The sequence below is a fragment of the Lethenteron reissneri genome, chromosome 53, assembly GCF_015708825.2.
Source record: "Lethenteron reissneri isolate LAM-NWPU_2019-01 chromosome 53, ASM1570882v1, whole genome shotgun sequence".
In the NCBI taxonomy this organism is placed as follows: Eukaryota; Metazoa; Chordata; class Hyperoartia; order Petromyzontiformes; family Petromyzontidae; genus Lethenteron; species Lethenteron reissneri.
Window position 1 is genome coordinate 4539736 of NC_083831.1, and position 23470 is coordinate 4563205.

A 23470-nucleotide genomic window follows, 5' to 3' on the forward strand; every position below is an offset into this window, starting at 1 on the left:
CCAGTTACGATGGTCCGACTTACGATATTTCGATCTTACGATGGCGAAATGACAAAATCGCCATCAACAACCTAACATCGTTCAAGTATGCAGACGACGGACAGAATGTTGGTGAGTATACGGCACAATATGATACGCCACGATACGTTCAATGCATGTTAAGTTTTTATAGCAGATAGGATTGTCTCCTGAAAAACTTTCTATTAAATTGCAGTTCATATGGGTAGGCTAAGAATTTACCTTGTTTTTTTACTTGACATTTTACTGTGCAATACAGTATTGTAATTAATAAATATATACATTATAGTTTATACAGTACGGTACTGTAAATTGCTCTGTTGTGCTAAATTATCACCATTCTCTAAGACTCCTGGGTAGGCGAGGCCATCTTCGACTTACGCTATTTTTGACTTACGATGGGGTCCTCGTAACGCATCTCCATCGTAAGTAGAGGACTAGCTGTATATAAACAGAAACATGACTTAAACCGAGAAGATGGATACAAATTGAGCAATCATTGGAAGGATGTTATTAACCAGGTCAAACCCTAACTGCTTTATGGTCGTGTCCATCATATCTGCCGGGTACCACTACAGCGAGTCTCGTTTGCCGAGTTACCCCCCCAGCCCCACGTCCCCCCCCACGTCCCCCCCCCCCCCCAACGTCCCCCCCCCCCCCCACGTCCCCCCCCCCCCCCCACGTCCCCCCCCCCCCCCACCACGTCCCCCCCCCCCCCACGTCCCCCCCCCCCCCCCACGTCCCCCCCCCCACGTCCCCCCCCCCACGTCCCCCCCCCCCCACGGCCCCCCCCCCCCCCACGCCCCCCCCCCCACGTCCCCCCCCCCACGTCCCCGCCCCCACGTCCCCCCCCCACGTCCCCCCCCCACGTCCCCCCCCACGTCCCCCCCCCACGTCCCCCCCCCACGTCCCCCCCCACGTCCCCCCCACGCCCCCCCCACGTCCCCCCCCCCCACGTCCCCCCCCCCCACGTCCCCCCCCCACGTCCCCCCCCCCACGTCCCCCCCCACGTCCCCCCCCCACGTCCCCCCCCACGTGCCCACTCCACCCCCACACGTACCCCCCCCACGTCCCCCCCCACGTCCCCCCCCACGTCCCCCCCCACGTCCCCCCCCCCCACTTCCCCCCCCCACGTCCCCCCCCCACGGCCCCCCCCCCCACTTCCCCCCCCACGTCCCCCCCCCCACGTCCCCCCCGTCCCCCCCCCACGTCCCCCCCGTCCCCCCCCCACGTCCCCCACGTCCCCCCCCACTCCACGTCTCCTCTCCCCCCGAGCGCTCACGCAGCGCCCCCCCCTCTCTCTTGCCCCTCCCCCCTTCCCCACCACCCCTCACCCCTCCCCACCACCCCTCACCCCTCCCCACCACCCTCACCCCTCCCCACCACCCTCACCCCTCCCCACCCCCCACCCCTCCCCACCCCTCACCCCTCCCCACCACCCCTCACCCCTCCCCACCACCCCTCACCCCTCCCCACCCCTCCCCACCCCTCACCCCTCCCCACCCCTCACCCCTCCCCACCCCTCCCCACCCCTCACCCCTCCCCCACCCTCCCCACCCCTCCCCACCCCTCACCCCTCCCCACCCCTCCCCACCCCTCACCCCTCCCCACCCCTCACCCCTCCCCACCCCCCACCCCTCACCCCGCACCACCCCTCACCCCTCCCCACCACCCCTCACCCCTCCCCACCCCTCAACCTCCCCACCCCTCAACCCTCCCCACCCCTCACCCCTCCCCACCCCTCCCCACCCCTCACCCCTCCCCACCCCTCCCCACCCCTCCCCACCCCTCACCACCCCTCACCCCTCCCCACCACCCCTCACCCCTCCCCACCCCTCAACCCTCCCCACCCCAACCCTCCCCCCACCCCTCCCCCTTTTACGTCCCAGAATTCCCCGCGTGTCCCTTCGCTATCGGTAGTGACGCCACTGCCGCCATATTGCTTCTCTTTCAAGTCTCTCCGCTGTGAATGTTGAGCTTTCGTCGCCGGTTAATCGCCGCGTCGTCGCGGCGGATCCCAGGTTCATCGCGATTTAATCAACGAAACACATCATTCAGTCGAAGCGGCGAAGAGGAAGAGAATATAGAGGGGCGTCATGGACTTCGCGTCTTTGGTCTGCTCCCCGCGGCCTCGTTGAAGGGAAAGGGGCGGAGCGACAAGGCGAGTCCGAGGCTTCGGCCTTGAGAGGCCTAATTGGCAACTAAAAGCTATTCTTATTTTAACTGTTAAAGTTTGTGCAAGTAATTAGTTTGGTACAGTTATAGTTCGGCGATTGAATACGAAATATAAACGGGATTAAAAGAAGCAGTGGGTAGCTGTTGTACATAAACATTGCATGTGTGACGTAATTGGAACGTAACGTACTGTAAAACTTAACCACGTAGATAACGTTAAAATTGGATTTCAACATAGAACTCTTGATTACAGATCGGCAAGAACACGCTTTATATATTGCAAATACACGTGAATATTGACATATTTTAACATACTATTACACGGACGTACTTAAAAATTCTAATTACCTAGCAATAATACACGCGAGTACACGGACGCGTCGTCACACTCGCTACAGGTAAACCGCGCACACCATTGTACACACTTGCATCGTTACACACGTGGGCCCCCCCTCACCCCGTGCACCAACGTCCACGATGGGCTCCTCGAAGAAGCACAAGGAGAAGGATCGCGGGGGAGTAGAGGACGAGAGGAGACGCGGGGAGCGCGGAGAACGACGCCCGCGCGGCCACAGGTCGCGCTCCAGGTCGCGGGACAGAGACCGCGACCGGGAGCGGGATCGAACCAGGTCGCGCCGGGAGAGAAGGGACCGAGGGGACCGAGGGGAACGAGGGGAAGACACCTCGACAGGCGGACCCCCACCGGAGAAGAGATCGAAACGCGACCACGAGGGAGACGAAGCCGTGACTGAGGGTGGAGATGGTGAGTTACCAAGAGTGGGGGTGTCGGCAATGGTGTGGAGCAGCGGTCGGGAACCTATGGCTCGCGAGCCATATATGGCTCTTCTGGTGACGGTATATGGCTCCCCAGACAATTTTGAGTTGAAAAAAAAATACAAAAATCAGTTTGGAACTGATTTTAAAATACTTGTGATATTGCTTAATAATACTGTGTCATTTTAAAGTAAACAGAAATTAGTTTTGAAGATACATTTCACGGGTCACGGGGCCTCAACGCCTGCATGAAGCTCAACCTCGCCACGTACGAACCAGACTACAAGGCCATCAGCAAAACCATGCAGCACCAGAAGTCGCATTAAAAGTAATACATATTTAATTTATTATACGTTAAAAATACTATATGGCTCTCAATGAAATATATTTAGAAATATTTGGGTTTTATGGCTCTCCCAGTCAAAAAGGTTCCCGACCCCTGGTGTGGAGCCATTGAAGAGGATCAACGATACTGTGCTAGCCCTAATTTTTATTTGACCTGTGTAGCTCGTTTTCAGAAGCGACCTGGCCACAAATGATAATGCCTACTTCGTTATCGTCAAGTGGAAATTTATAGCAAATACTCGTTTCTAAATGTCTAGTGAAAAACCTGAGGGCCCGGAGAAAAATGTACGCTACCACAGGAAGAACATGCAGACTCCAAATATACAGGTGTCGGAATCGAACTTATTGACTCCTGCATACCAGCGAGGGAGTTAACATCTCGCCACCGTGGCGCCTCTACTGGCAATACCGGCCTCAGATAATTATACAACTGAATCGGTATACAGTTTGGCAGATACAGGCTCAAATTCTTGCCCATTTTATAATTGGCAGTACTTGCCTAAGCTGGTGTTGGACTAGCATACTAGCAATACTGGCCTATCTATACAAATCTTGTTATACGCACACCGACCGTATAAAACGCACTGTAATCGATGTTTATGTATGTATGTTGAACTTCTTTCGCACCGCACGTCGCCAACTGTGCTAATAGTAAGGCGCTTTAAAATACAGGGGGGAAATAGTGCATCCTGTAGTCTGGAGAATATGGTAATTGTTGATGTTGGCTGATGGTCTGAGAGTAAAACTTTTTCGCTTCTTTCCCCACAGTCCCAGCGCCAAAGTCGGCATCTGGGAACAATTCCTTGAGTATTGAAGAAACCAAGTGAGTACGAAAACCTTTTACAATGATTCGTACAATTGTTTTGTTTTTATATCGTGAAATAAAGAGGAAAAGAGCATGATGGGGTCTATGTAACAAGTCGAACTTGTATATTAAAATCGGCAAAGCAGTGTGAAGAGGAACTTTACACGAAACTATTACACTTTTTTTTATTTTACCAGGTGAAGCCCATTGATCGATGTAGCTCTTTTTCAGACGCGACCTGGCCAAACTCGATTTGCGGCACATTTTCCATGGTTCGATTCGGAACACATTTGAACAGTCAGCAGTCTGGATTCTGACGTGACTTGTGTTTGTGTAAATATTTACCAATTCAATTCTGCTAAATAAGCCTGATCAAAATACACGTTGGCAATTTATGTTTTTCCTGTTTATACTGTCTGGGAAAATAGGGGTCCGATTTATGACGATCCGATTTCACAATCAGAATATTTATACTGTAGAAATCCGATGAACTATGAAACTCTTTCACAGATGTACAGTAGATTTACAAAGACGAGGTTTCCAGGAACAACGCGTTGTAATGTCGTAAAAGTGGCGGGGGATCTTTACTCGCGCGTGCGCGGATGCTGACACGTACGCATGGAAGTGAGGAAGCTCGTGTTCCATCTGCCTTGTGACTGATTTTAAATTTGTTCTCGTGCAGTAAACTGCGAGCCAAGCTGGGCCTGAAGCCTCTGGAGACCAGCGATGCTGCCAAGCAAAGTGGTGAGTAAACTACTAAACTATATTTTAATTTACCAGGTAAGGCCCACTGATCTAGGTACAGTATTTTCTCCTATAGGGAGGTAGTTGCTTTCCTGAAGAACACGGCGTTATGGAAACATCGTATTATCTCTATATATATATAAAAAAGGGAAATTTGTGATTATGTGTGTCTATTCAAAATGTTTAGCGTACTTCTCGACATGTAACAAACTTGAAATTTGCCATGTGAGTACTTTCCAGACTGTACACCATGCAAACATTATACAAATAGACGTTTGTATTTTTTTTTGGGGGGGGGGGGCTCAATAATGCATATTATTTTGCACGGGAAGTGAGCTGTGACGTGTCACATCTGTCATGTGACCCGCTCATACGGAAGCGTAACGCAGTGTAGTGGTTAGCGCGCTGCGCTACGAACCCGGCGACCCGAGTTCGATTCCCACTCACGGCCACCACCGGTGACGATTATTTGAACCGGTCCTGGGCCTCCCCTAGGTCGACTCAGCCTCAAACGAGTAACTGGTGTGGTGTGTGAACATCGCCACTGGGTAGACAAAGGCGGCCGGGTGTGGTGAATCCAAGTCCCGGGCGAAGCCGGGTAGTAAAGCGAGTAATTAATATAGGGTAAAGCAGAGTCCGGGATAATGTGTGAGATGCGTAGGCAGACTCAACAAAGACTTGAGGCGCGTGGGTAGCATCTAGAAGCATCCGGCAGCATTCCGTCTTGTGTGATGCTACGCCGAGGCAGCTGTACAACCGCTTATTCCTACTCGTGTGATGTATTTTTGTTCACTCAAGCACATTTAGAATTTGCATCCGCGTTATAAAAAAGTGTTCCCTAATACGTTCTTCATGTTATGTCCAATTCACGTCATGAAAACAACACGCGTTATAGGAAAACACTCGCTCTTCTTCAGAAGCAACATGGTCACACATGACAGCTCAAAAAAGTGGCTTATCGTGTGGAAATTTATAGAAGCCAAATACTCTTAACGCACGTTGATTCTAAATGTGGAGGGGAAAACTGGAGGACCTGGAGAAAAATCCACTCGACAACATGGGGAGAACGTGAAAACTCCATTGAATCTACAACGGAATTGAACCTACGACCTCCTGTATACCAGGCGAGGTAGTTAACATCTTGCCACCATTGCACAGCTTAACCCGTCCTCGTTTGCCATTCTCAATCCATTGCTGCACGATGGCATCTCCTAGCTGTTGCCAATCTTTCAAGGTCTAGCAATGCAATACTCCCATCTCGCATCCTGCAAACAAGCCGATCCCATTGCTCCATCTCCTCACCGAACGTCCCCACTGCCCACCCCCGTGCCCCCACGGTGAGCAGAAGAGGGGAGCTCCAAGGACAACCCGGTGCTGTTCCACCCTGAGAACCTGGCGAGCATCAAGAAGAAGGCTGTGCTCAAGGAGAAACTCGCGGCGCTCAAGGAGAAGAGACTCATCAACCAGAAGCTGGGGTGAGTGGTTGGGGCGGTGGGGGGTGGACGGGTAAGTGGATGTGGGTAAACAGCAGGGGGCCACGAGGGACAGGTAGGTGTGATAACAGGGGACCGGGGTGAGGTGGGTGAGCGGGAAGTGACAGTAGAAAGGTGGGGAGAGGGTGGGAGAGGGTGCAGAAGACCATCCAGCATTGGCTCGACCATGGCGTATGGTGATGATTGTGCATATCTTGAGTACAATACAATGTGTGTTTACGTAGCGTCAAATGTGAATGCATCACCTTACACTGCAGACACAATGGGCATTCAGTAGTAATACCTCGTTATACCAAGTCGATGCGTTCCTGGACAATCGTTCGTATCTTGAAATTTCGTATATTGAATAACTCATAACATTAGTACTATGGGAATGCATTCTCAGCCTTTGTAACTGACCATTTCACACTCATAATACTTAACTTACCATTCATTGTAAACAGAGAATTTATATTGAAAATAATATAATATTTTATACTGTACAGTAGTAAAATAAAAAAAACTGACATAGATTGAAGAAACATTGTTTTTCTTATACTGTATATCAATACATGTATTATTTATTAATGTCTTTTTATTCATTATTCTACTTTCTTTTTAGCTTTGTGTAAATAATGGTAAATAAAAATCCGAAGTTTGTGATACGACCTTAATTTACCAAACAAACGTATATCACCGTATTTTCTTTATACATTGAGTCATGCATAGGCAGATGGAAACAAATTCATAACCCTGGGCTTTATAGATTAGGGGCATGGAGTCCGCAGCATGGATGTCTGGGGGAAGCGTCTTCCACAATGTTGGGGCAGCGGCCGCTTGGAGTACTTGGCTGCTATACATTTCACATGATAAGCCACTTCATTGAGTTATCAATTGTGATGGCAATGTCGCTTTATGAACAAGATCTATATAGCTCAGTGGGCCTGACCTGGTAAAATAGTTTAAGTATCATCGCTCGCCATGGGTGGTGCTGATGAGAATCACGTTTAAAAAATTCCTGATGAACCAGTATTGTAAATAGGTGTGTGTATTTGAAGTGTGCATGTTTTCCCCGTGGTCACGTGGATTTTTCTGCGAGTACTCCAGTTTTTCTTTCCCTCCACATTTAGAATCAACGTGCGTTTAGAGCATTTGGCTGCTATAAATGTATACGTGACACGCCACTGCTTTGAGCTGTCGTAAAAAAATATCTATTTTGCCAGGTGAGGCCCACTGAGCTTTATAGCTCTTATTCAGAAGCGGCCTAGCCACAAATTATATTGCGACAAAGTGGCTTATGTGGACATTTCTAGCAGCCAAATACTCTAAATGCAATTTGATTCTAAATGTGGAGGGAAAAACCATAGGATCCATGCGACCACGGTGAGAGAGACGCCAACTCCAAATATACAGGCGTTAGGGTTGGGATCCAACCCACGACCTCCTGTATAGCAGGTGAGGCAGGCAACATCTCGCCACCGGGGCATATTATCGAGCCCACTCACACGCGCCGGGTGGTGGTGGTGGTGGTGCCGGTGCTGTCATCTCCAGGAAGGTGCGCACGCTGGCTGAAGAGGAGGACTGGTTGGATGATGCCGCAGTGTGGGTGCAGCGCAGCCGCAAGCTGCAGCAGGAGAAGGACATGGCGCAGAAGAGGGTGAGCGCTGCTGCTGCTGCTGCTACCGATGATGCTGTTGCACATGACGCTGCTGGTGTTACTACTACTACTGCTGCAGCTTGTGCTTTTACTCATGCTGCTGCTACCGGTGCTGCTGTTGATGTTATTTTCTGCTGGTGATGCTGCTGTTCCTACTATTACTGCTGCTGCTTGTGCTGCTACCGATGCTGCTACTACTGATGTTACTGCTGATGCTGCTACTGCTGATGCTGCTATGACTGCTTCTGATGTTGCGATGACTGCTGCTGCTGCTACCGCGATTGATGCTGTTGCATTACACAACAAGGTGTACATATGTTGAACTTCTTTCACACCGTACGTAGCCAACCGTGCTAATCGAAGTTTCAGGGCAAGGACAACAAACTAAACACGAAAAGCAGGTAGAAAGAAATTAGGATGACATCGTCACGAAAGTTTTTTTTGGTGTTTTTAATTTGTTAACTATATGAATTTGGCATAAATTAACATACGAATAGATCAAAATCAAATGTATACTGTAAAAAGTTACTGTATTTAACTGTACTGTACTGTACTGACTCCAATCTCGAAGACTGCATGGGGTGATAATAGGGCATGTAGAATTGGAGGTGGTTATTCAGAGTCTGAATCCAACTCCCATCAGCTGTGATGGAGGTTCGCCAGATCGGCCTGGGATCGCCGGATATTTTTGGAAGCCGGATAATTGTGTGATGTACTGTTTCTTGTGAACTTACGTACGGACGCTTGGACAGGTGGAGCTATTGTCTCATGAGCGCTGCTTGCGTGTGTTTGGCTGTGCATGGCATCGCGAGCCTCGTATACCGCGTGTCTTTGAGATTGCGTCTCTGCGGTGTCCCCAGGCCAAGGTGCTGGAGGAGATGGACGCCGAGTTTGGCATCAGCAGTCTTGTGGAGGAAGAGATGGGAGCCAAGAAGGAGGTGAGTGGCGTGCAGCCAACGCTGCGATTGTGGTGCTCCTAGCGGTGGTGATGGTGGAGGGCGGCGGTGGTGGAGGTTGTGATGAAGCAGGAGGTGGTTGTGGCGGTGGTAGTGGAGCTTGTGTAGGAGGGAAGAGAAGTGATGCTCACAACAACGAGTGGAGCACCGGGCAATGCTAGCTAGCCATCATTATCGTCGCTGGTTGATGATGACAGCGGTGGCTACAATAATGATTGTGACGATGATGATAATTGTGTTGATGATGATGATGAACATCTCTCTCGTCCCGTAGCCGTCGTACACCTCCAAGGACTTGACGGGGCTCTCTGTCGAGCACGACATCGAGACCTTCCAGGAAGGGCAGACAGTCATCCTGACGCTTAAGGATAAAGGTAAACACTTCCTCCAATTAGCACGGTTAGCTACGTACAGTACTAAAGAAGTTCAACATACATGCATGATATCGATGGCAATGCTCATTGTGTTGATGATTGAAATGTTGGCAATCGTGGCGATGATGTCTCTCCTCCGTTCCACCTCCCCATCCTCCTCGTCGTCTTACCGTTGCTCAGCCATCCTGGATGAGGAGGACGGAGACGTGCTGGTGAACGTGAACATGGTGGACAAGGAGAAGGCTGACAAGAACGTGGAGCTCAAGAAGAAGAAGCCGGTGTATCAGCCCTACGCGGAGGACGAGTCTGTGGACGACCTGGCCATTGTGAGCCTCGCGCGATAAGCCACGCTCATCCCTCACTCGCTGTCTCACCCCGTCGCTCGCTCAGCCGCTCGCTCACCGCCCCCGGTCCACCTCGTCACTCGCTCCCTCCTTCACTCACCCGCTTCCTCACCACGCTCGCCCACCAAACCCGCACGTTCATTCCCCTTCCTTCGCTCGCCCACTCCCTCGCATCTTCGATTTCTCACTACTAACACACCCACTCACTCCCACACACCTACGCCTTCACTCAATCAGTCCTTCACCCACTCGCTCAAAAGACAGATTCCTCTCCCCCCCGTATAGCCTTAACAGACTGTTGGGGCAAGTGTTGTTAGCGAGCATCGAATTAAGACCAACACCTTTGTCTCCCCAGCGCTGATGTTTACACACTACACCAGGTACTTTACTATAAACTATTTTTTATTTTACCAGTTATGGCCCACTGAGCTATATAGCTCTTTTTAAATCCTTTATATTAAGTTCACTTCCGTGCTTGCTTGCTTGCTTAGGACCGTGCAAATCTTTCAGTTGTTTTTTAACCCACTTCCCGTGATCCAATCGAGCTGACATTTTCCACACAGACTCGTTGTGCGATACAATTAATGTTCGTGAAAAATGTATTTCCAAAATTTTACACTGTTTAGGGAAAACAAATTAAATATTTAATTACCAATTGCTTAATACTGGCAGACAATCATCTGACCCATAGGTGGCAGCCATCTCAAGCCAGAGGACGAGAGGACTCTAGCCGCCACGCATATAAAGGATTTATAGTGAAAAACTTTGTTTTTACGGGTTATACTTGTTATAATTGACCTGGCCATAAATTATAGCTCAACCAAGTGGCTTACGTGGAAATCCACACGACCACGTGGGGAGAGACATGCAAACTCCAAATATACAGGTGTCGGGGTCAGGAGGTGGCGAGATGTTAACTACCGTGGTGCCCACTTATTTAAACTGAGGCTGAGTCGACCTAAGGGAGACCTAGGACCAATTCAGGTATTCATCACCAAAGTTGGCCGTGAGCAGGAATCAAACATCAGGTTCGTAGCACTGTGCGCTAACCACTACACCACCGCTCCCCACTTATTCAATAACAACAACAACAACACTCACCACGGTGATGTCACCACCGCTCCTCTGCCACGCCAGGTGCACTTCGAGGCCACGTAAAGTGTTGAATGCTTGCTGACAGGAGGTCACGGGACAGACCCATGTTTTTGTTTTTTTGTTTGTTGCGGTTGCACCCGATTCAAGAGCCAAATGGCTCACAGGGCTCTACCTAATAAATTAAACTGAAACTGACTAAGATGGCTGGCAGAGCATCGTTCCTCTGCCCTCCATTATTGGAAACCTCCAACTGCCCACTAGCGTCCTTCACGAGCCTCTTCAATTGCCACACACACACTCGGAGCCATCCACCTACCCCTCCATCACTCACCTCTCCCTCCCTGTCGCCCTCACCTCATTGCAGATGCGCCAGCGGGCCGTGCTGTCCAAGTACGATGAGGAGATCGACGGGGAGAAGAGGAAGTCGTTCCAGCTGGAGCACGGCGGGACGGCGGACGGCAGCTGGGAGCGCGAGCTGCAAAGCGTGCGCGACACGCTGCGCAGCCAGGCCCAGCGGCTCGAGACTGCGGTGCCCCAGATAGCCAACGAGTTCTACTCACCCCAAGAGATGGTGAGACGGCGACAGCGAAGACGAAACGGCCAACGTCGTTTGTAACCGGCTGGCTGTGCCGCTTTGAGCCAGTCGAGTGAAGTGTGGAAGGCTCCCGCCGCTGGCGGGAGGAGGTCACGAGACGGACCCAGGTGCAGAGCTATCCCTAGGGGTACGGCAAATCGGGGCGACTGCCCTGGGCCCCCACGCTTTGAGGGGGCCCCGCACGTCGTTGTCACTTTGTCAGGTGTAATACTTGCGATTCAGTTTGAAGCCATCGGGGTGGGGAGGCCCACAGTGAGATTTGCCTTGGGCCACGCACCCCGCCCTCCCCATGGATGGCCCTGCCTAGGTGCCGTGGGTTGACTGACTGAGATGACTGGCAGATGCACCATATGTGCACCCTGCTGTGCCACCTCGCTCCGCTCGTTGTTGAGTTACTCCCCTGCCTTCTGCCGTTCTCTCGTAGCTTGCCACGGGGTGTCACGGCGGCGAGATGTTCACTCCCTTACCTGGTATATACTGGAGGTCGTGGGTTCGACCCCGAGGCCTGCTGTATATTTGGAGTTTGCGTGTCTCTCTCCCTGTGGTCGTGTGGATTTGTCTCCGGCTCCTCCGGTTTTTCCTTCAATATTTATAATCAACAGAACACGTTTAGAGTATTTGGCTGCTATACACGTGAAAAGCCACTTCATTGAGACATCATTTGTGGCCAAATCGCTTCTGAAAAATAGCTGCATAGTTCAGTGGTCCTTACCTGGTAAAACAAAAAAATTGAATAGCTTGACAGATGGACGGCAGTGATGAACGTGCTTTCCAACCTTCATCGGGAAAGCATTTCAAAAAAATAGAACTGTCGGTTTTTTGTTGTTTTCCGGGCGGTCGCGAACGTCCCCTTGACCCTTGATCTACCCCCCCACCACCCCCTTTTCCAAAACAATGACAACGTAGGTCATGTTCCGAAAGACGAAGCGCCGGGTAAAGAAGATCCGGCGCAGAGAGAAGACGTTGCGTGCCGACCAGCTGGCACCGCTCCCCGGCAAGACCTCGGGGGGGGCGGCGGCCTCAGACCTCGGCTCGCGGTGAGGCGGCCTCCAAGGGCTGTGGTTGAGGCGGCAGTCCAGCAGCAAGTAGGCTGGCTGGCCAATGTTTACACATCGCACCAAATACTAAGTTGAGGCTGAGTTGATGTAGGGGAGGCCCAGGACCAGTTCAGATGATTGTCACTGGTATTGGCCACGAGCGGGAATCGATCTCGGTTTGCTGGTAACTGCTACACAAGCGCTCCCCACAATCGCCTACCCCTCCTACACACCACCACACTCTGCTACACACCACCACACACTCCTACCCCTACATACCACCACACACTCCTACACACCACCACACAATCCTACCCCTACACACCACCACACTCACCTACCCGTACACACCACCACACTCACCTACACACCACCACGCTCTCCTACCCCTACACACCACCACACACTCCTACACACCACCACACAATCCTACCCCTACACACCACCACACTCTCCTACCCCTACACACCACCACGCTTTCCTACCCCTACACACCACCACGCTTTCCTACCCCTACACACCACCACACACTCCTACACACCACCACACTCTCCTACCCCTACACACCACCACACACTCCTACACACCACCACACTCTCCTACCCCTACACACCACCACACACTCCTACCCCTACACACCACCACACTCTCCTAACCCTACACACCACCACACACTCCTACACACCACCACGCTCTCCTACCCCTACACACCACGACACTCACCACCTCCCCTCTCACCCCCCCTTCCCCCCCAGGCGTCGTCCGGGCACTCTGCCTCTGCACTCTGCAGAGGGCGAGGGTGAGCAGGCGGAGGGTGAGGAGGTTCGTGGCGATGGCAGGGGGGGTGGTGAGGAGCGACAGGAGGAGGAGGAGGGGCATGATGCCGACACCACGGTGCAGGACATGCAAATGAGCGACGACGAGGGTGAGACGTTGCACATCGCGGGGGATTTGTCTTCGCCCAGCAGTGGGTAGACTACGGCTGCTGATGATGTTGGTGATGGCGGGGTGCATCTGTGTACGACTACCTGGTGCAATGTGTGGACATCACCATTAGGGAGACAAAGGCGGCCGGGCGTGGTGCTGTCCACCCACTCCCTCGTGTGCCGTGCCGGCCTTCATAAGCGCCGCTCGCTAACAGTACTTGTCCCAACAGTGTTAAGGCTATACGGGGGCATCGTTGTGTGTGTGTGTATGGCGGTTAGAGGAGCTGGTGACGCCCGCGTCACCCGTCGTGGTGGTGGAGGAGGACGAGGCGGAACAGGAGCTGCAGAGGCAGCTGGACAAGCAGCGGCGACTCCGGCAGAAGAGGGACCTGCGTGACGCGGCTATCAGGGTGCTCGCTCGCTCGCACGCTCACACGCACGCTCACACGCATACACTACTACACTAAAACTAAATGTGTTTTTATTTTACCAGGTCAGGCCCCACTGAGCTTTGTAGCTCTTTTTCAGAAGAGACCTGGCTATCACAAATGATAGCTCAACGAAGCGGCTCATCGTCGTGCGGAAATTTATAGCAGCAGCCAAATACTCTCAACACGTTGATTCTAAATGTGGAGGGAAATACCGGAGGACCCAGAGAAAAAGCCACACGACCATAGGGAGAACATGCAGACTCGAAATTTACAGGCGCCAGAGTCGGGATTGAACCCATGCCCTCCTGTATACCAGGAATGGGAGTTAACATGTTGCCATCGTGGCGCCCCATTCTTTCACAAAGATCCCCCCCCCATACAGCTTTCATCGAGATATTGGGGCAAGTGCTGTTAGCGAGTAGCACCTATGAAGGCCAGCACAGCACACAAGGGAATGGGTAGCCAGCAATACGCCCAGCCAACTTTGTATCCCCAGTAGCGATGTTTACACACAGCACCAGGTACTCATTTGAGGCGGAGTCAACCTAGGGGAAGCCCAGAACCAGTTCAGATAATCGCTGTTGGTGTTGGCCATGAGCGGGAATTGAACCCAGGTCGCCAGGTTTGTAGCGCAATGCGCTAACAGTAACATTGCCGCTCGATTACACGCACACCCACACAAACAAAGATGCTCCGTGTAGCCATTGACAGGCCATTGGGGCAAGTGTTGTTGGCGAGCCTGCGCCTATGAAGGCCAGCACCATGTCCAGCTGCCTTTATCTCCCCATTAACGATCTTTACACATCGCCGCACCGAGTACTCACTTGAGGCTCGAACTCGCACGCAAGCCCGCGTGATTGTGCGCTCGTGCACACAAGCTCAGTCGCGTGGTCACACGCAAGCGCGCATGCTTGTACCATCACACGCGCATGCACACGCATACGCTCACACGTGCGAGCGAGTGGTTCGGTGAATAAGTGGGTGAGTGAGTGCGCGCTTGGTGAGAAAGTTGAGCGAGCGCATGCCTGGTTCCGCGAATGAAAGAACAAGCGACGCGCTGACAACCACGAAGTCTGCCAGCACAACAAAAACGACAACAGTAGCAGCCACGGCCAAAACCAAACCCACCCACCAAACTCGTCCACCTCGGTTTCCAGGTCGCGACGGTGGTGCGGAGCATGCAGAGCGGGGAGCGACGAGGTGAGAACGACGGTGGCGAGGACGAGGAGGAGGAGGACGAGGAGCGGATGGTTCTGGGGGAGCGAGACCGGCATGGCCACATCGTCTTCAACTCCACGTCAGAGTTCTGCCGCACGCTCGGGGAAATCCCCACCTACGGCCTGTCGGGGAACCGCGACGACCGCGACGACCTGCTGGTATGGGCGTCGCCAACCTCGCCCTACCACGCTACCCACCCACTTGCTGTCTTACTCACGCGTGGTTTCGCTCGCTACTCACTCGCAGTCTCACTTGCTCACTTGCCCGCTGCTGTCTTATCCCCTCCCCACTCGCTCGCCCACTCGCTCGCCCACTCGCTCATTCATCCCCTCGCACCTCGCTCGCTCACTCACCCTCTGTCTTATCCCCTCGCTCACTTCCTGCTCACTCGCTCACCCCTTGTCTCGCTCACTTACCCGCTTCCCTCCTCACGCGCCTGCTCACTTATTCTTCGCTCATTCCTTGCTCACATATGTATGTATATTGAACTTCCTTTGCACCGAACGTAGCCAAAGGTGCTAACGATGAACCACTTTCTCTCACTCATCCTTTAGCTCACTCACTCATCCCCTCGCTCGCTTCTTGCTGGCTCACTCAAACTCACCCGCGTTTCTGGTGAGTGCGTAAGTGAATGAGAGTAATTGTGAGCAATTGTGCAAGAGCTCCTGTGATGATGAAACTTTCGCACCCCCCCCCACTGCCCCTTCTCCCCTCTGCTGCCCCCCCCCCCACACACACAGGACTTTGAGCAGAGCGACTCGGAGATGCGAGCGGACGAGGAGGACGAGGAGGGGGCCGGCTGGAGCGCAGTCAACCTGGAGGAAGAGCGGGAGCGTGTGGAGGTTGCCCACTCACCCCCCACTCACCCCCCACTCACCCCCCACTCACCCCCCACTCACCATTGTCCACGTGTGTGCATGTTTATGGGGAACGGGTAGTGCAACGGTTCACGCGTTGCGCTACGAACCTAGCAAACAGAGTTTGATTCCTACTCATGACCAACACCAGTGATGATTATCTGAACCAGTCTTGAGCCTCTCTTAGGTCGACTCGGCCTCAAATGAGTATCTGTTGCGGTGTGTAACGATCGCGACGGTGGAGGCCAAAGGCTTTCACGGGTGGTGCTGGCCACCCACCCTCTTGTGTGCTGTACCGGCTTACATAGGTGCTACTCGCTAACAGCACTTGCCCCTACAGTATGTTCATATAGGGGGGTCTTTGTCTTATGCAAGCATCTGTCTGTGTGCGCGTGTGTTGCCATGTGTGTCTGTCTTGTGTGTATGTGTGCGTGTGTCTTGTCTCTGTGTGTGAGAGCGTGTCTTGTCTGTGTATCTCAATTGTCTCTTGTGTGTGTGCGTGACCACACAGACCCCAACGGGAGCTGGTGCAATCCTGGAGGAAGAGCCGATGATTACGGGTGGTCTCGCATCCGCTCTCAAGCTCTGCAACACCAAGGGTGAGTGCTGCTGCTCTTGCTGCTTCTCCTCCTGCCTGTTACTTCTCCTCATGCCCCTCCTCATGCTTTTACTCCTGCTGCTGCTCCTGCTCCTCCCGTAGCTGTATGCCTCTCTGTATAGCCGTTTGTCTCTTTGGGTGTGTAGATCTCTATGTATGTACATTGGCAACCATGCTAATCGGAGGTCTGTGTGCGTAGCTGTCTGCCTATCTGTATGCATGTATAGCCGTCTGTGTGTAGCTGCCTATTTGTGTGCGAGTATCTGTCTCGATCTGTATAGCCGTCCGCCTGTCTCTATAGCCGTCTGTGTATGCCCCCCTCCCCCTGCGCACGTGCAGGGTACCTAGAGACGGAGGTATCGAAGATGGCGCGCGTCAAAAACCCCCACAAGACCCTCCCCTCCGCCCTCTACACCATCGAGGACAAGAAGTGAGGATGCTGCTCGCCCGATTTTTTTAATGGCCATGTCGATCACCCCAGATCGAACCGTCACCCCCAGGGGCTTAAACCAAAACTATAAACTACAGCTAGTCCTCTACTTACGATGGAGATGCGTTACGAGGACCCCATCGTACCAAAACTATAAACTACAGCTAGTCCTCTACTTACGATGGAGATGCGTTACGAGGACCCCATCGTACCAAAACTAAAAACTACAGCTAGTCCTCTACTTACGATGGAGATGCGTTACGAGGACCCCATCGTACCAAAACTATAAACTACAGCTAGTCCTCTACTTACGATGGAGATGCGTTACGAGGACCCCATCGTACCAAAACTATAAACTACAGCTAGTCCTCTACTTACGATGGAGATGCGTTACGAGGACCCCATCGTACCAAAACTATAAACTACAGCTAGTCCTCTACTTACGATGGAGATGCGTTACGAGGACCCCATCGTACCAAAACTATAAACTACAGCTAGTCCTCTACTTACGATGGAGATGCGTTACGAGGACCCCATCGTAAGTCGAAAATATCGTAAGTCGAAGATGGCCTCGCCTACCCAAGTCTTAACGAATGGTGATAATTGAGCAAAACAGAGCAATTTACAGTACCGTACTGTATAAACTATATACCGTATGTATTTATTAATTACAATACTGTATTGCATAGTAAAATGTCAAGTAAAAAAAACAAGGTAAATTCTTAGCCTACCTATATGAACTGCAATTTAATAGAACGTTTTTTCAGGAAACAATCCTATCGGCTATAAAAACTTTTAACATGCATTGAACGTATCCTATCGTGGTAACCCTAAAATGTAATCGCTAAAGCTACATATCGTACATGCATTGAACGTATCGTAACGTATCATATTGTACTGTACTCGCCAAGATCGTACCTCGTACGCTGTTGCGTTTGCCTGCCGCGCGAAATTTAAAATATTTAACAATTTTTTCATATCGCCATCGTAAGATGGAAATATCGTAAGTCATCGTAACTCGGGGACTCTGTTTTTATTTCACAAGGTAAGTACCACTGGGCTCTACAGCTGTTTTTCATAACAATCTGGCTATCACAAACGATAGCTCAACAAATTAGCTCATCGTGTGGAAATTTATAGCAGTCAAATACTCTAAACGCACGTTGATTCTAAATGTGGAGGGAAAACCGGAGGTCCCAGAGAAAAATCCATGCTACCATGGGAAGAACTTGAAAACTCCAAATATACAGCAGGCGTCAGGGTCTGGGTCGAACCCACAACCGCCTGTATATCAGGCGAGGTAGTTCACATCTCCTAGCCAGTGGCATTGTGGTTGCCGATGCAGTGTGCCCCAACACGGCCATTATTTCTGCGAGAGACGGAGACATGCTCAAAATCGAAAGAATCAGAATATTTATACTGAAGGGATCCGACGATTTATAAACCTCTTCCCAGATGTCCAGTCAGAACGTTACAACAAGCAATGCAAAACCCCGATAGGAGTGCAAAGTATAGCAAAGGTAAACAAATCAGTTAAATATACAAATAAAACCAAACAATTGTGATCTTACTGTAATAATCCTTCTGAGACGGCTTCGGAATCGGTCCTCTTTATTTCCACTTCCACAATACACTTTACTCACACTCTCCGTTGCTGGCAGACAACAGAGAGCGGGCAGACTTCACACCAAGTTCCCACCGCGCACGTGGCACCCAGAGCCCCCGTACGCGCGTGGCTCTTGCTCTCCTCGTTCCCCAGTCTGCTCTCGATCGTTCTCTCTCTCTCTTAATCCCTTCGTCACGTGGTACCCCCCAGCCAATCCTCCATAGACAGCATTCACCGGTCTCGATGGTTCCCTGTCAATCCCGGGACCACGCCTCTGATCCGGCTCCCCATTAGCTGGGGCCCCGAATGGCCAGGCCACTCCCCCCTGCTAACACGCCGCGATCACGCAGAGGCCATGTTCCCTGTCTCAACCCTTATTGGCTACAAAGCAGGACCGGCAAGCCAATCCCCACGTGAACCCTCTATGGCTGTTATTACATTACCAACTAAAGCTCACTGAGCTGTCTGACCACAAATGATAGCCCAACAAAGTGGCTTATCATGTGGAAATGTATAGCAACAAAATAATCCAAACACATTCTAAATGTGTGGAGGGAAAAACCGGAGGATTTCACCAGCACTGGCAACTGTTTTTGGCATGGCCATCGTGAACCTCCTGACAGGGTGAGAGACGGCCACCACAGGGCTTGAAGCCAGCATGTCGCTGTCTCCGATACGGCCATCGAACCCACGACCTACTGCATACTAGTCGAGGGAGTTAACATCTCGCCACTGCACCACCATTTATCGTCCACTGTGAGAGAAGCGCACCGCGAGTAGTAGTCGTGGTAGTATTACGGTTTGTATGCAGCGCGCAATTCACTGTGGCTGCCCCTTCAAATAAAACGTTGAATCTCTGCAACAACGCACGCTACTATTGCTGGGCCTCGCCACAGCCTCGGGAGGTTTTCTCATTGACAATCGATTCTCCCCCCCACCCCATCTGTGCGCGCGCGCGCGCGTTGCAGTCACGGCAGCGATGACAAGTACAGCCGCCGGGAGGAGTACCGCGCCTACGGGCAGGAGTTCAAGGACAAGGAGCACTACCGGCCAGACGTGCGCATCGAGTACGTGGACGAGACGGGGCGCAAGCTCACGCCCAAGGAGGTGCGCTGCTTCCTGCTCCCCTCCCTTGACGCGAGGGAGCATGTGAAACGATGGGGCGTGGCGAGGTTTCGTGTCGAGATTGCTCAGACATTGGGAACTAAACGGTTGCCCGCCTCGTTGCGTTGGTCCTGATGAGACGCGGCACGGACGTGGGCTCCAGAGGGACTTGTGGTAGGGAGGTCGGTGGGTTTTTCAAGGTTTGACATTTTTTTTCCGGTGCTGGAGGGGTCTCAAGTTGCAAGCCCACAGTTCCGTGGAACACGTTAGGAATAGTGTTAGAATAGTTAGGAACGGCGCGCGTCGTTGGGAACAGGGTGCGTCGTTGTGAATGGTGTTCGTCGTTGTGAATGGTGTTCGTCGTTGTGAATGGTGTTCGTCGTTGTGAATGGTGTTCGTCGTTGTGAATGGTGTGCATTGCTGTGTACACACACAGGCGTTCCGACAGCTGTCTCACCGCTTCCATGGGAAGGGCTCGGGGAGGATGAAAACTGAGAAACGGCAAAAGAAACTCGAAGAGGAGCACGTGAGTGACTTGGAAACACTCCGAAGCATTTTCTCCCACGCACCAAATGCAACACTCCATAGCACAACCAAACACTCTCAAATAAACAAACACTGATGCTTTCACTCCTGAACTCCTGCTCTCAAACACTTCTCCACTACAACTTGCAAATGCTCACCTCTCAAACTCACACTAACACACGGACAAAATCCCCCATATCGTCTTAACAGACTGTTGGGGCTAATGCTGTTCGTCAGCAGCACCTATGATTGCCAGCACTGGTGCGAGTTGCCTTAGTCTCCCTTGTGGAAATGTTTACACACTGCACCCAGGTACTCATTTGAGGCCGAGTCGACCTAGGGGAGGCCCAGGACTGGTTCAGATAATCGTCACCGGCATTAGCTGTGAGCAGATATCGAACTCTGATCGCCGGATTCGTAGTGTAGTGCACTAACCTCTACACTACCTGCTTCCCAGAACACAGACACACACTCAAGTACTCTGTCTGTAACACTCCTCCCGCAATGTGCCAACGCTCAAACCGCTCCCTGCCATGGCCTTGTGGTGGCGCGCTCACCGCTTGTCGCTGAGATTCACAGTTGGAATCTGGCAGGGTACCCCAGTTAATACGGAGGTAAATTGACGGTACAATGTTGCCCGTGTTGTGACGCTGCCCTCCCCACCTCCCCTCCACGCGGCAGATGCTGAGGAAGATGAGTTCGAGTGACACTCCACTTGGCACCGTTGCCCTACTGCAGGAGAAGCAGAAGGCCCAGAAGACGCCATTCATCATCTTGAGCGGCAGCGGCAAGAGCATGAACGCGTGCGTAGATCCACTCGCCCACATGCTTGCTCGCTCTCCCGCTCGCTCTCCCGCTCGCTCTCCCGCTCGCTCTTGCGCTTATTCGCTCGCGCTCCCACTCGTTTGCTCGCTCTCCCACTCGTTAGCTCACTCATGTCACCAGAGGAACACGAGTCCTTCACGCGTCACCAAACGTTCACTTGCTCACGTCAGAGCAGAGCTACTAACTCGCGTTACGATAGACTCGCTCTCTCACGTTCACCCTTACCCCAACCTGTCAACGTCACCTTAGCCCTTAACTCTAACCTTATCGCTAACCCATAACCCTGACGCTCGGTGTGTGTGTGTGTGATTACAGGAACACAATAACGAAGTGAGGGGGTAGACCCAGGCCAGTGTGGGCACCTCCTGTGCCGCTCGACCTCCCACCCCCGGGGGGGTCTCCTCTCCTCGACCTTCTGCCTCCACCGACGACGACGACCAAGGATCCCCAATATAGCCTTGAGCTCAGTGTTCTTCATTGCAAGGCCCACGAGCCACTGGCGGCACCTGACGTACGGCACGCCCAGCAATATACAAATGTGAAAACACCCTGTCACCGTGCTGCTGTCAAACCCAATGGTTTCAAATGCATGGCGACCCTCACAATGATATGTCTTATCAACTGAAAGTGGCCCCTTGGAAAATTATTGAAGAACACTGCTTTATCCAGGTATTTGAGAACACAACGCCTATGAAGGCCGGCAATGGCACACGACAGAGCGGGGTTGGGGGGGGGGGGGCTGGGTGGCCAAACACCATGCCCAGCCACCTTTATCTCCCCCGTACTGTTGTGTGTTTACACATCGCAGCAGGTAACTCATTTAAGGCTGAGTCGGCGGCGTACGGGAGGTCCACGACCTTTCAGATATTATTTACTGCTCGATGTTATCCTTCCATTAAATTAATCAGCAGCAGCAGAAACCCGGTGACGTTAGAAACGCCTCCATTGTGTCGCCAAGAGATGGAGACGCTTCCTTTGTTTACCCCCTCACAGCGAGCAGTGCACCACCTCGTGGTACAGAAATGGCGCAGAACTACTTTTGCATCCCCTCCTAGAGCCCTGTTGTCTGCAGTCGGTGAGGTGTCAATTAAATCAAAAGCCTTGATAACAGGCGTTGGGCCGGCACTGCAGAAAAACCTTGGTTGGAATCCAGGATTCAGACAGTGGCGATTAAGCCGATCTCTATGCGAGTCTCCAAGTCTCAATGTCAGTCATTGGTGGCCGGACTGAGACCAACTCGCTACACTGAAGAACTTTGTTTAATCGTGACTGGCTTAACCCAGATTGGAACTTGTAATCTCAACGGTGCCGGGTCGGGGGGGTGGTGTCTAAACCCAGATATTATGAATTCCCCAAGTCGCTCAGCCACATGCATTGATGTCCAGGTGTGCTTCAGTGTTGGATCTGTCCCATGAAAGTAACCCCCTCCCTTGTATGTAAATTACTGTCCCACGTCTGCATCTCTACGACCTGTATGTTTTGTTACAATAAAAATATTGGTGGGCCTTGTGTAACATGCGAGCATGTGTGTGTGTATATTTGACGTAGGGGAGAGTAGTGGTGTAGCAGCACGCTGCGCTACGAATCTGGCTACCCGAGTTGGATTTCCGCTCGCAGCCAACACCAGTGACAATTATCTGAACCAGTCTAGGGCCTTCCCTGGGTCGACTCGGCCTCAAATGAGTACCTAGTGCAGTGTGTAAACATCACAGGGGAGACAATGGCGGCTGGGCGTGGTATTGGCCACCTACCCCCTCGTGTGCCGTGCCAGCCTTCATAGGTGCACGCCAACAGCACTCGCCATAACACTACGTGCAAGGCTATATTTGGAATCTTTGTATTTGTGATAGTTTTAAACTGCTAAGTGGAGTGAAAGTTTTCAATATGCGTACCACCTTCGAGTGCAGGGGGGTCGGCAACTTGTGGCTCTTTCAGGACTTCCGTGACGTTATTTATTAAGGTCCGTCTCATATTGTGGCTCGTGGTTGTTTTTTTTTTTACCGAATCCGAAAACGGCTCTTGTTTTGGTTGCAGGCCCTCTGTGCTAGTGTGTGTAATGAGCGACTTCCACGACACGTCGTGTAGAGGGCACTTTTATTCTTATGCGGGCACAACACAGGCCAACCTTATCCTTTCACTGTGAGCACAGCACTTAGAGATTCACGTCTCTATTGGCTACACACACACGGCCGATTACTCGGCGCGGTTCCACCGTCCACCCTCACTACGCCGCTGGCCGACGGGCGGCGTGACGGGGATGGTGATGTAAGCCCGCAAGAGATCTTCCACGTGGCCGCACGACGGAGAGAGATGACGGCGAGCAGCGACGCAGTCCGGACCGCAGACGAGCCTCGGTCCGCCCCCGCTTAATCTCCCCTCCCCAGGCGCGGCGCGGCTCCGCATCTGGCCACGCCCTCTTGTGGAACCTTCGAGCAGGTTCCCGGAGCATCTCGGCCAACCCCTTTCAGATTGGATGTGTCTTAGCGGTGCCCGTACCCGCGCTTCCCTTTTCCAGCCAGCAGGTGTCATGTCATGACATGCATCAGAAACGTGGACACC

General features: G+C 52.2%; 1 protein-coding gene across 1 annotated transcript; it reads left to right on the forward strand.

The window, feature by feature from the left end:
• The first annotated feature begins 1944 nt into the window (after positions 1-1944).
• Positions 1945-22429, forward strand: SART1 (spliceosome associated factor 1, recruiter of U4/U6.U5 tri-snRNP). Its single transcript, XM_061573689.1, has 20 exons — positions 1945-2956; positions 4081-4135; positions 4800-4861; positions 6207-6336; positions 7885-7990; positions 8851-8928; positions 9221-9320; positions 9501-9646; positions 11124-11330; positions 12261-12391; positions 13147-13316; positions 13597-13727; positions 14906-15124; positions 15707-15808; positions 16335-16422; positions 16761-16851; positions 19426-19564; positions 19998-20087; positions 20768-20889; positions 21227-22429. Exons 1-20 carry the CDS (start codon positions 2671-2673, stop codon positions 21243-21245), a joined length of 2472 nt encoding a protein of 823 aa, XP_061429673.1. The 5' UTR covers positions 1945-2670; the 3' UTR covers positions 21246-22429.
• The last annotated feature ends 1041 nt before the right edge of the window (positions 22430-23470 follow it).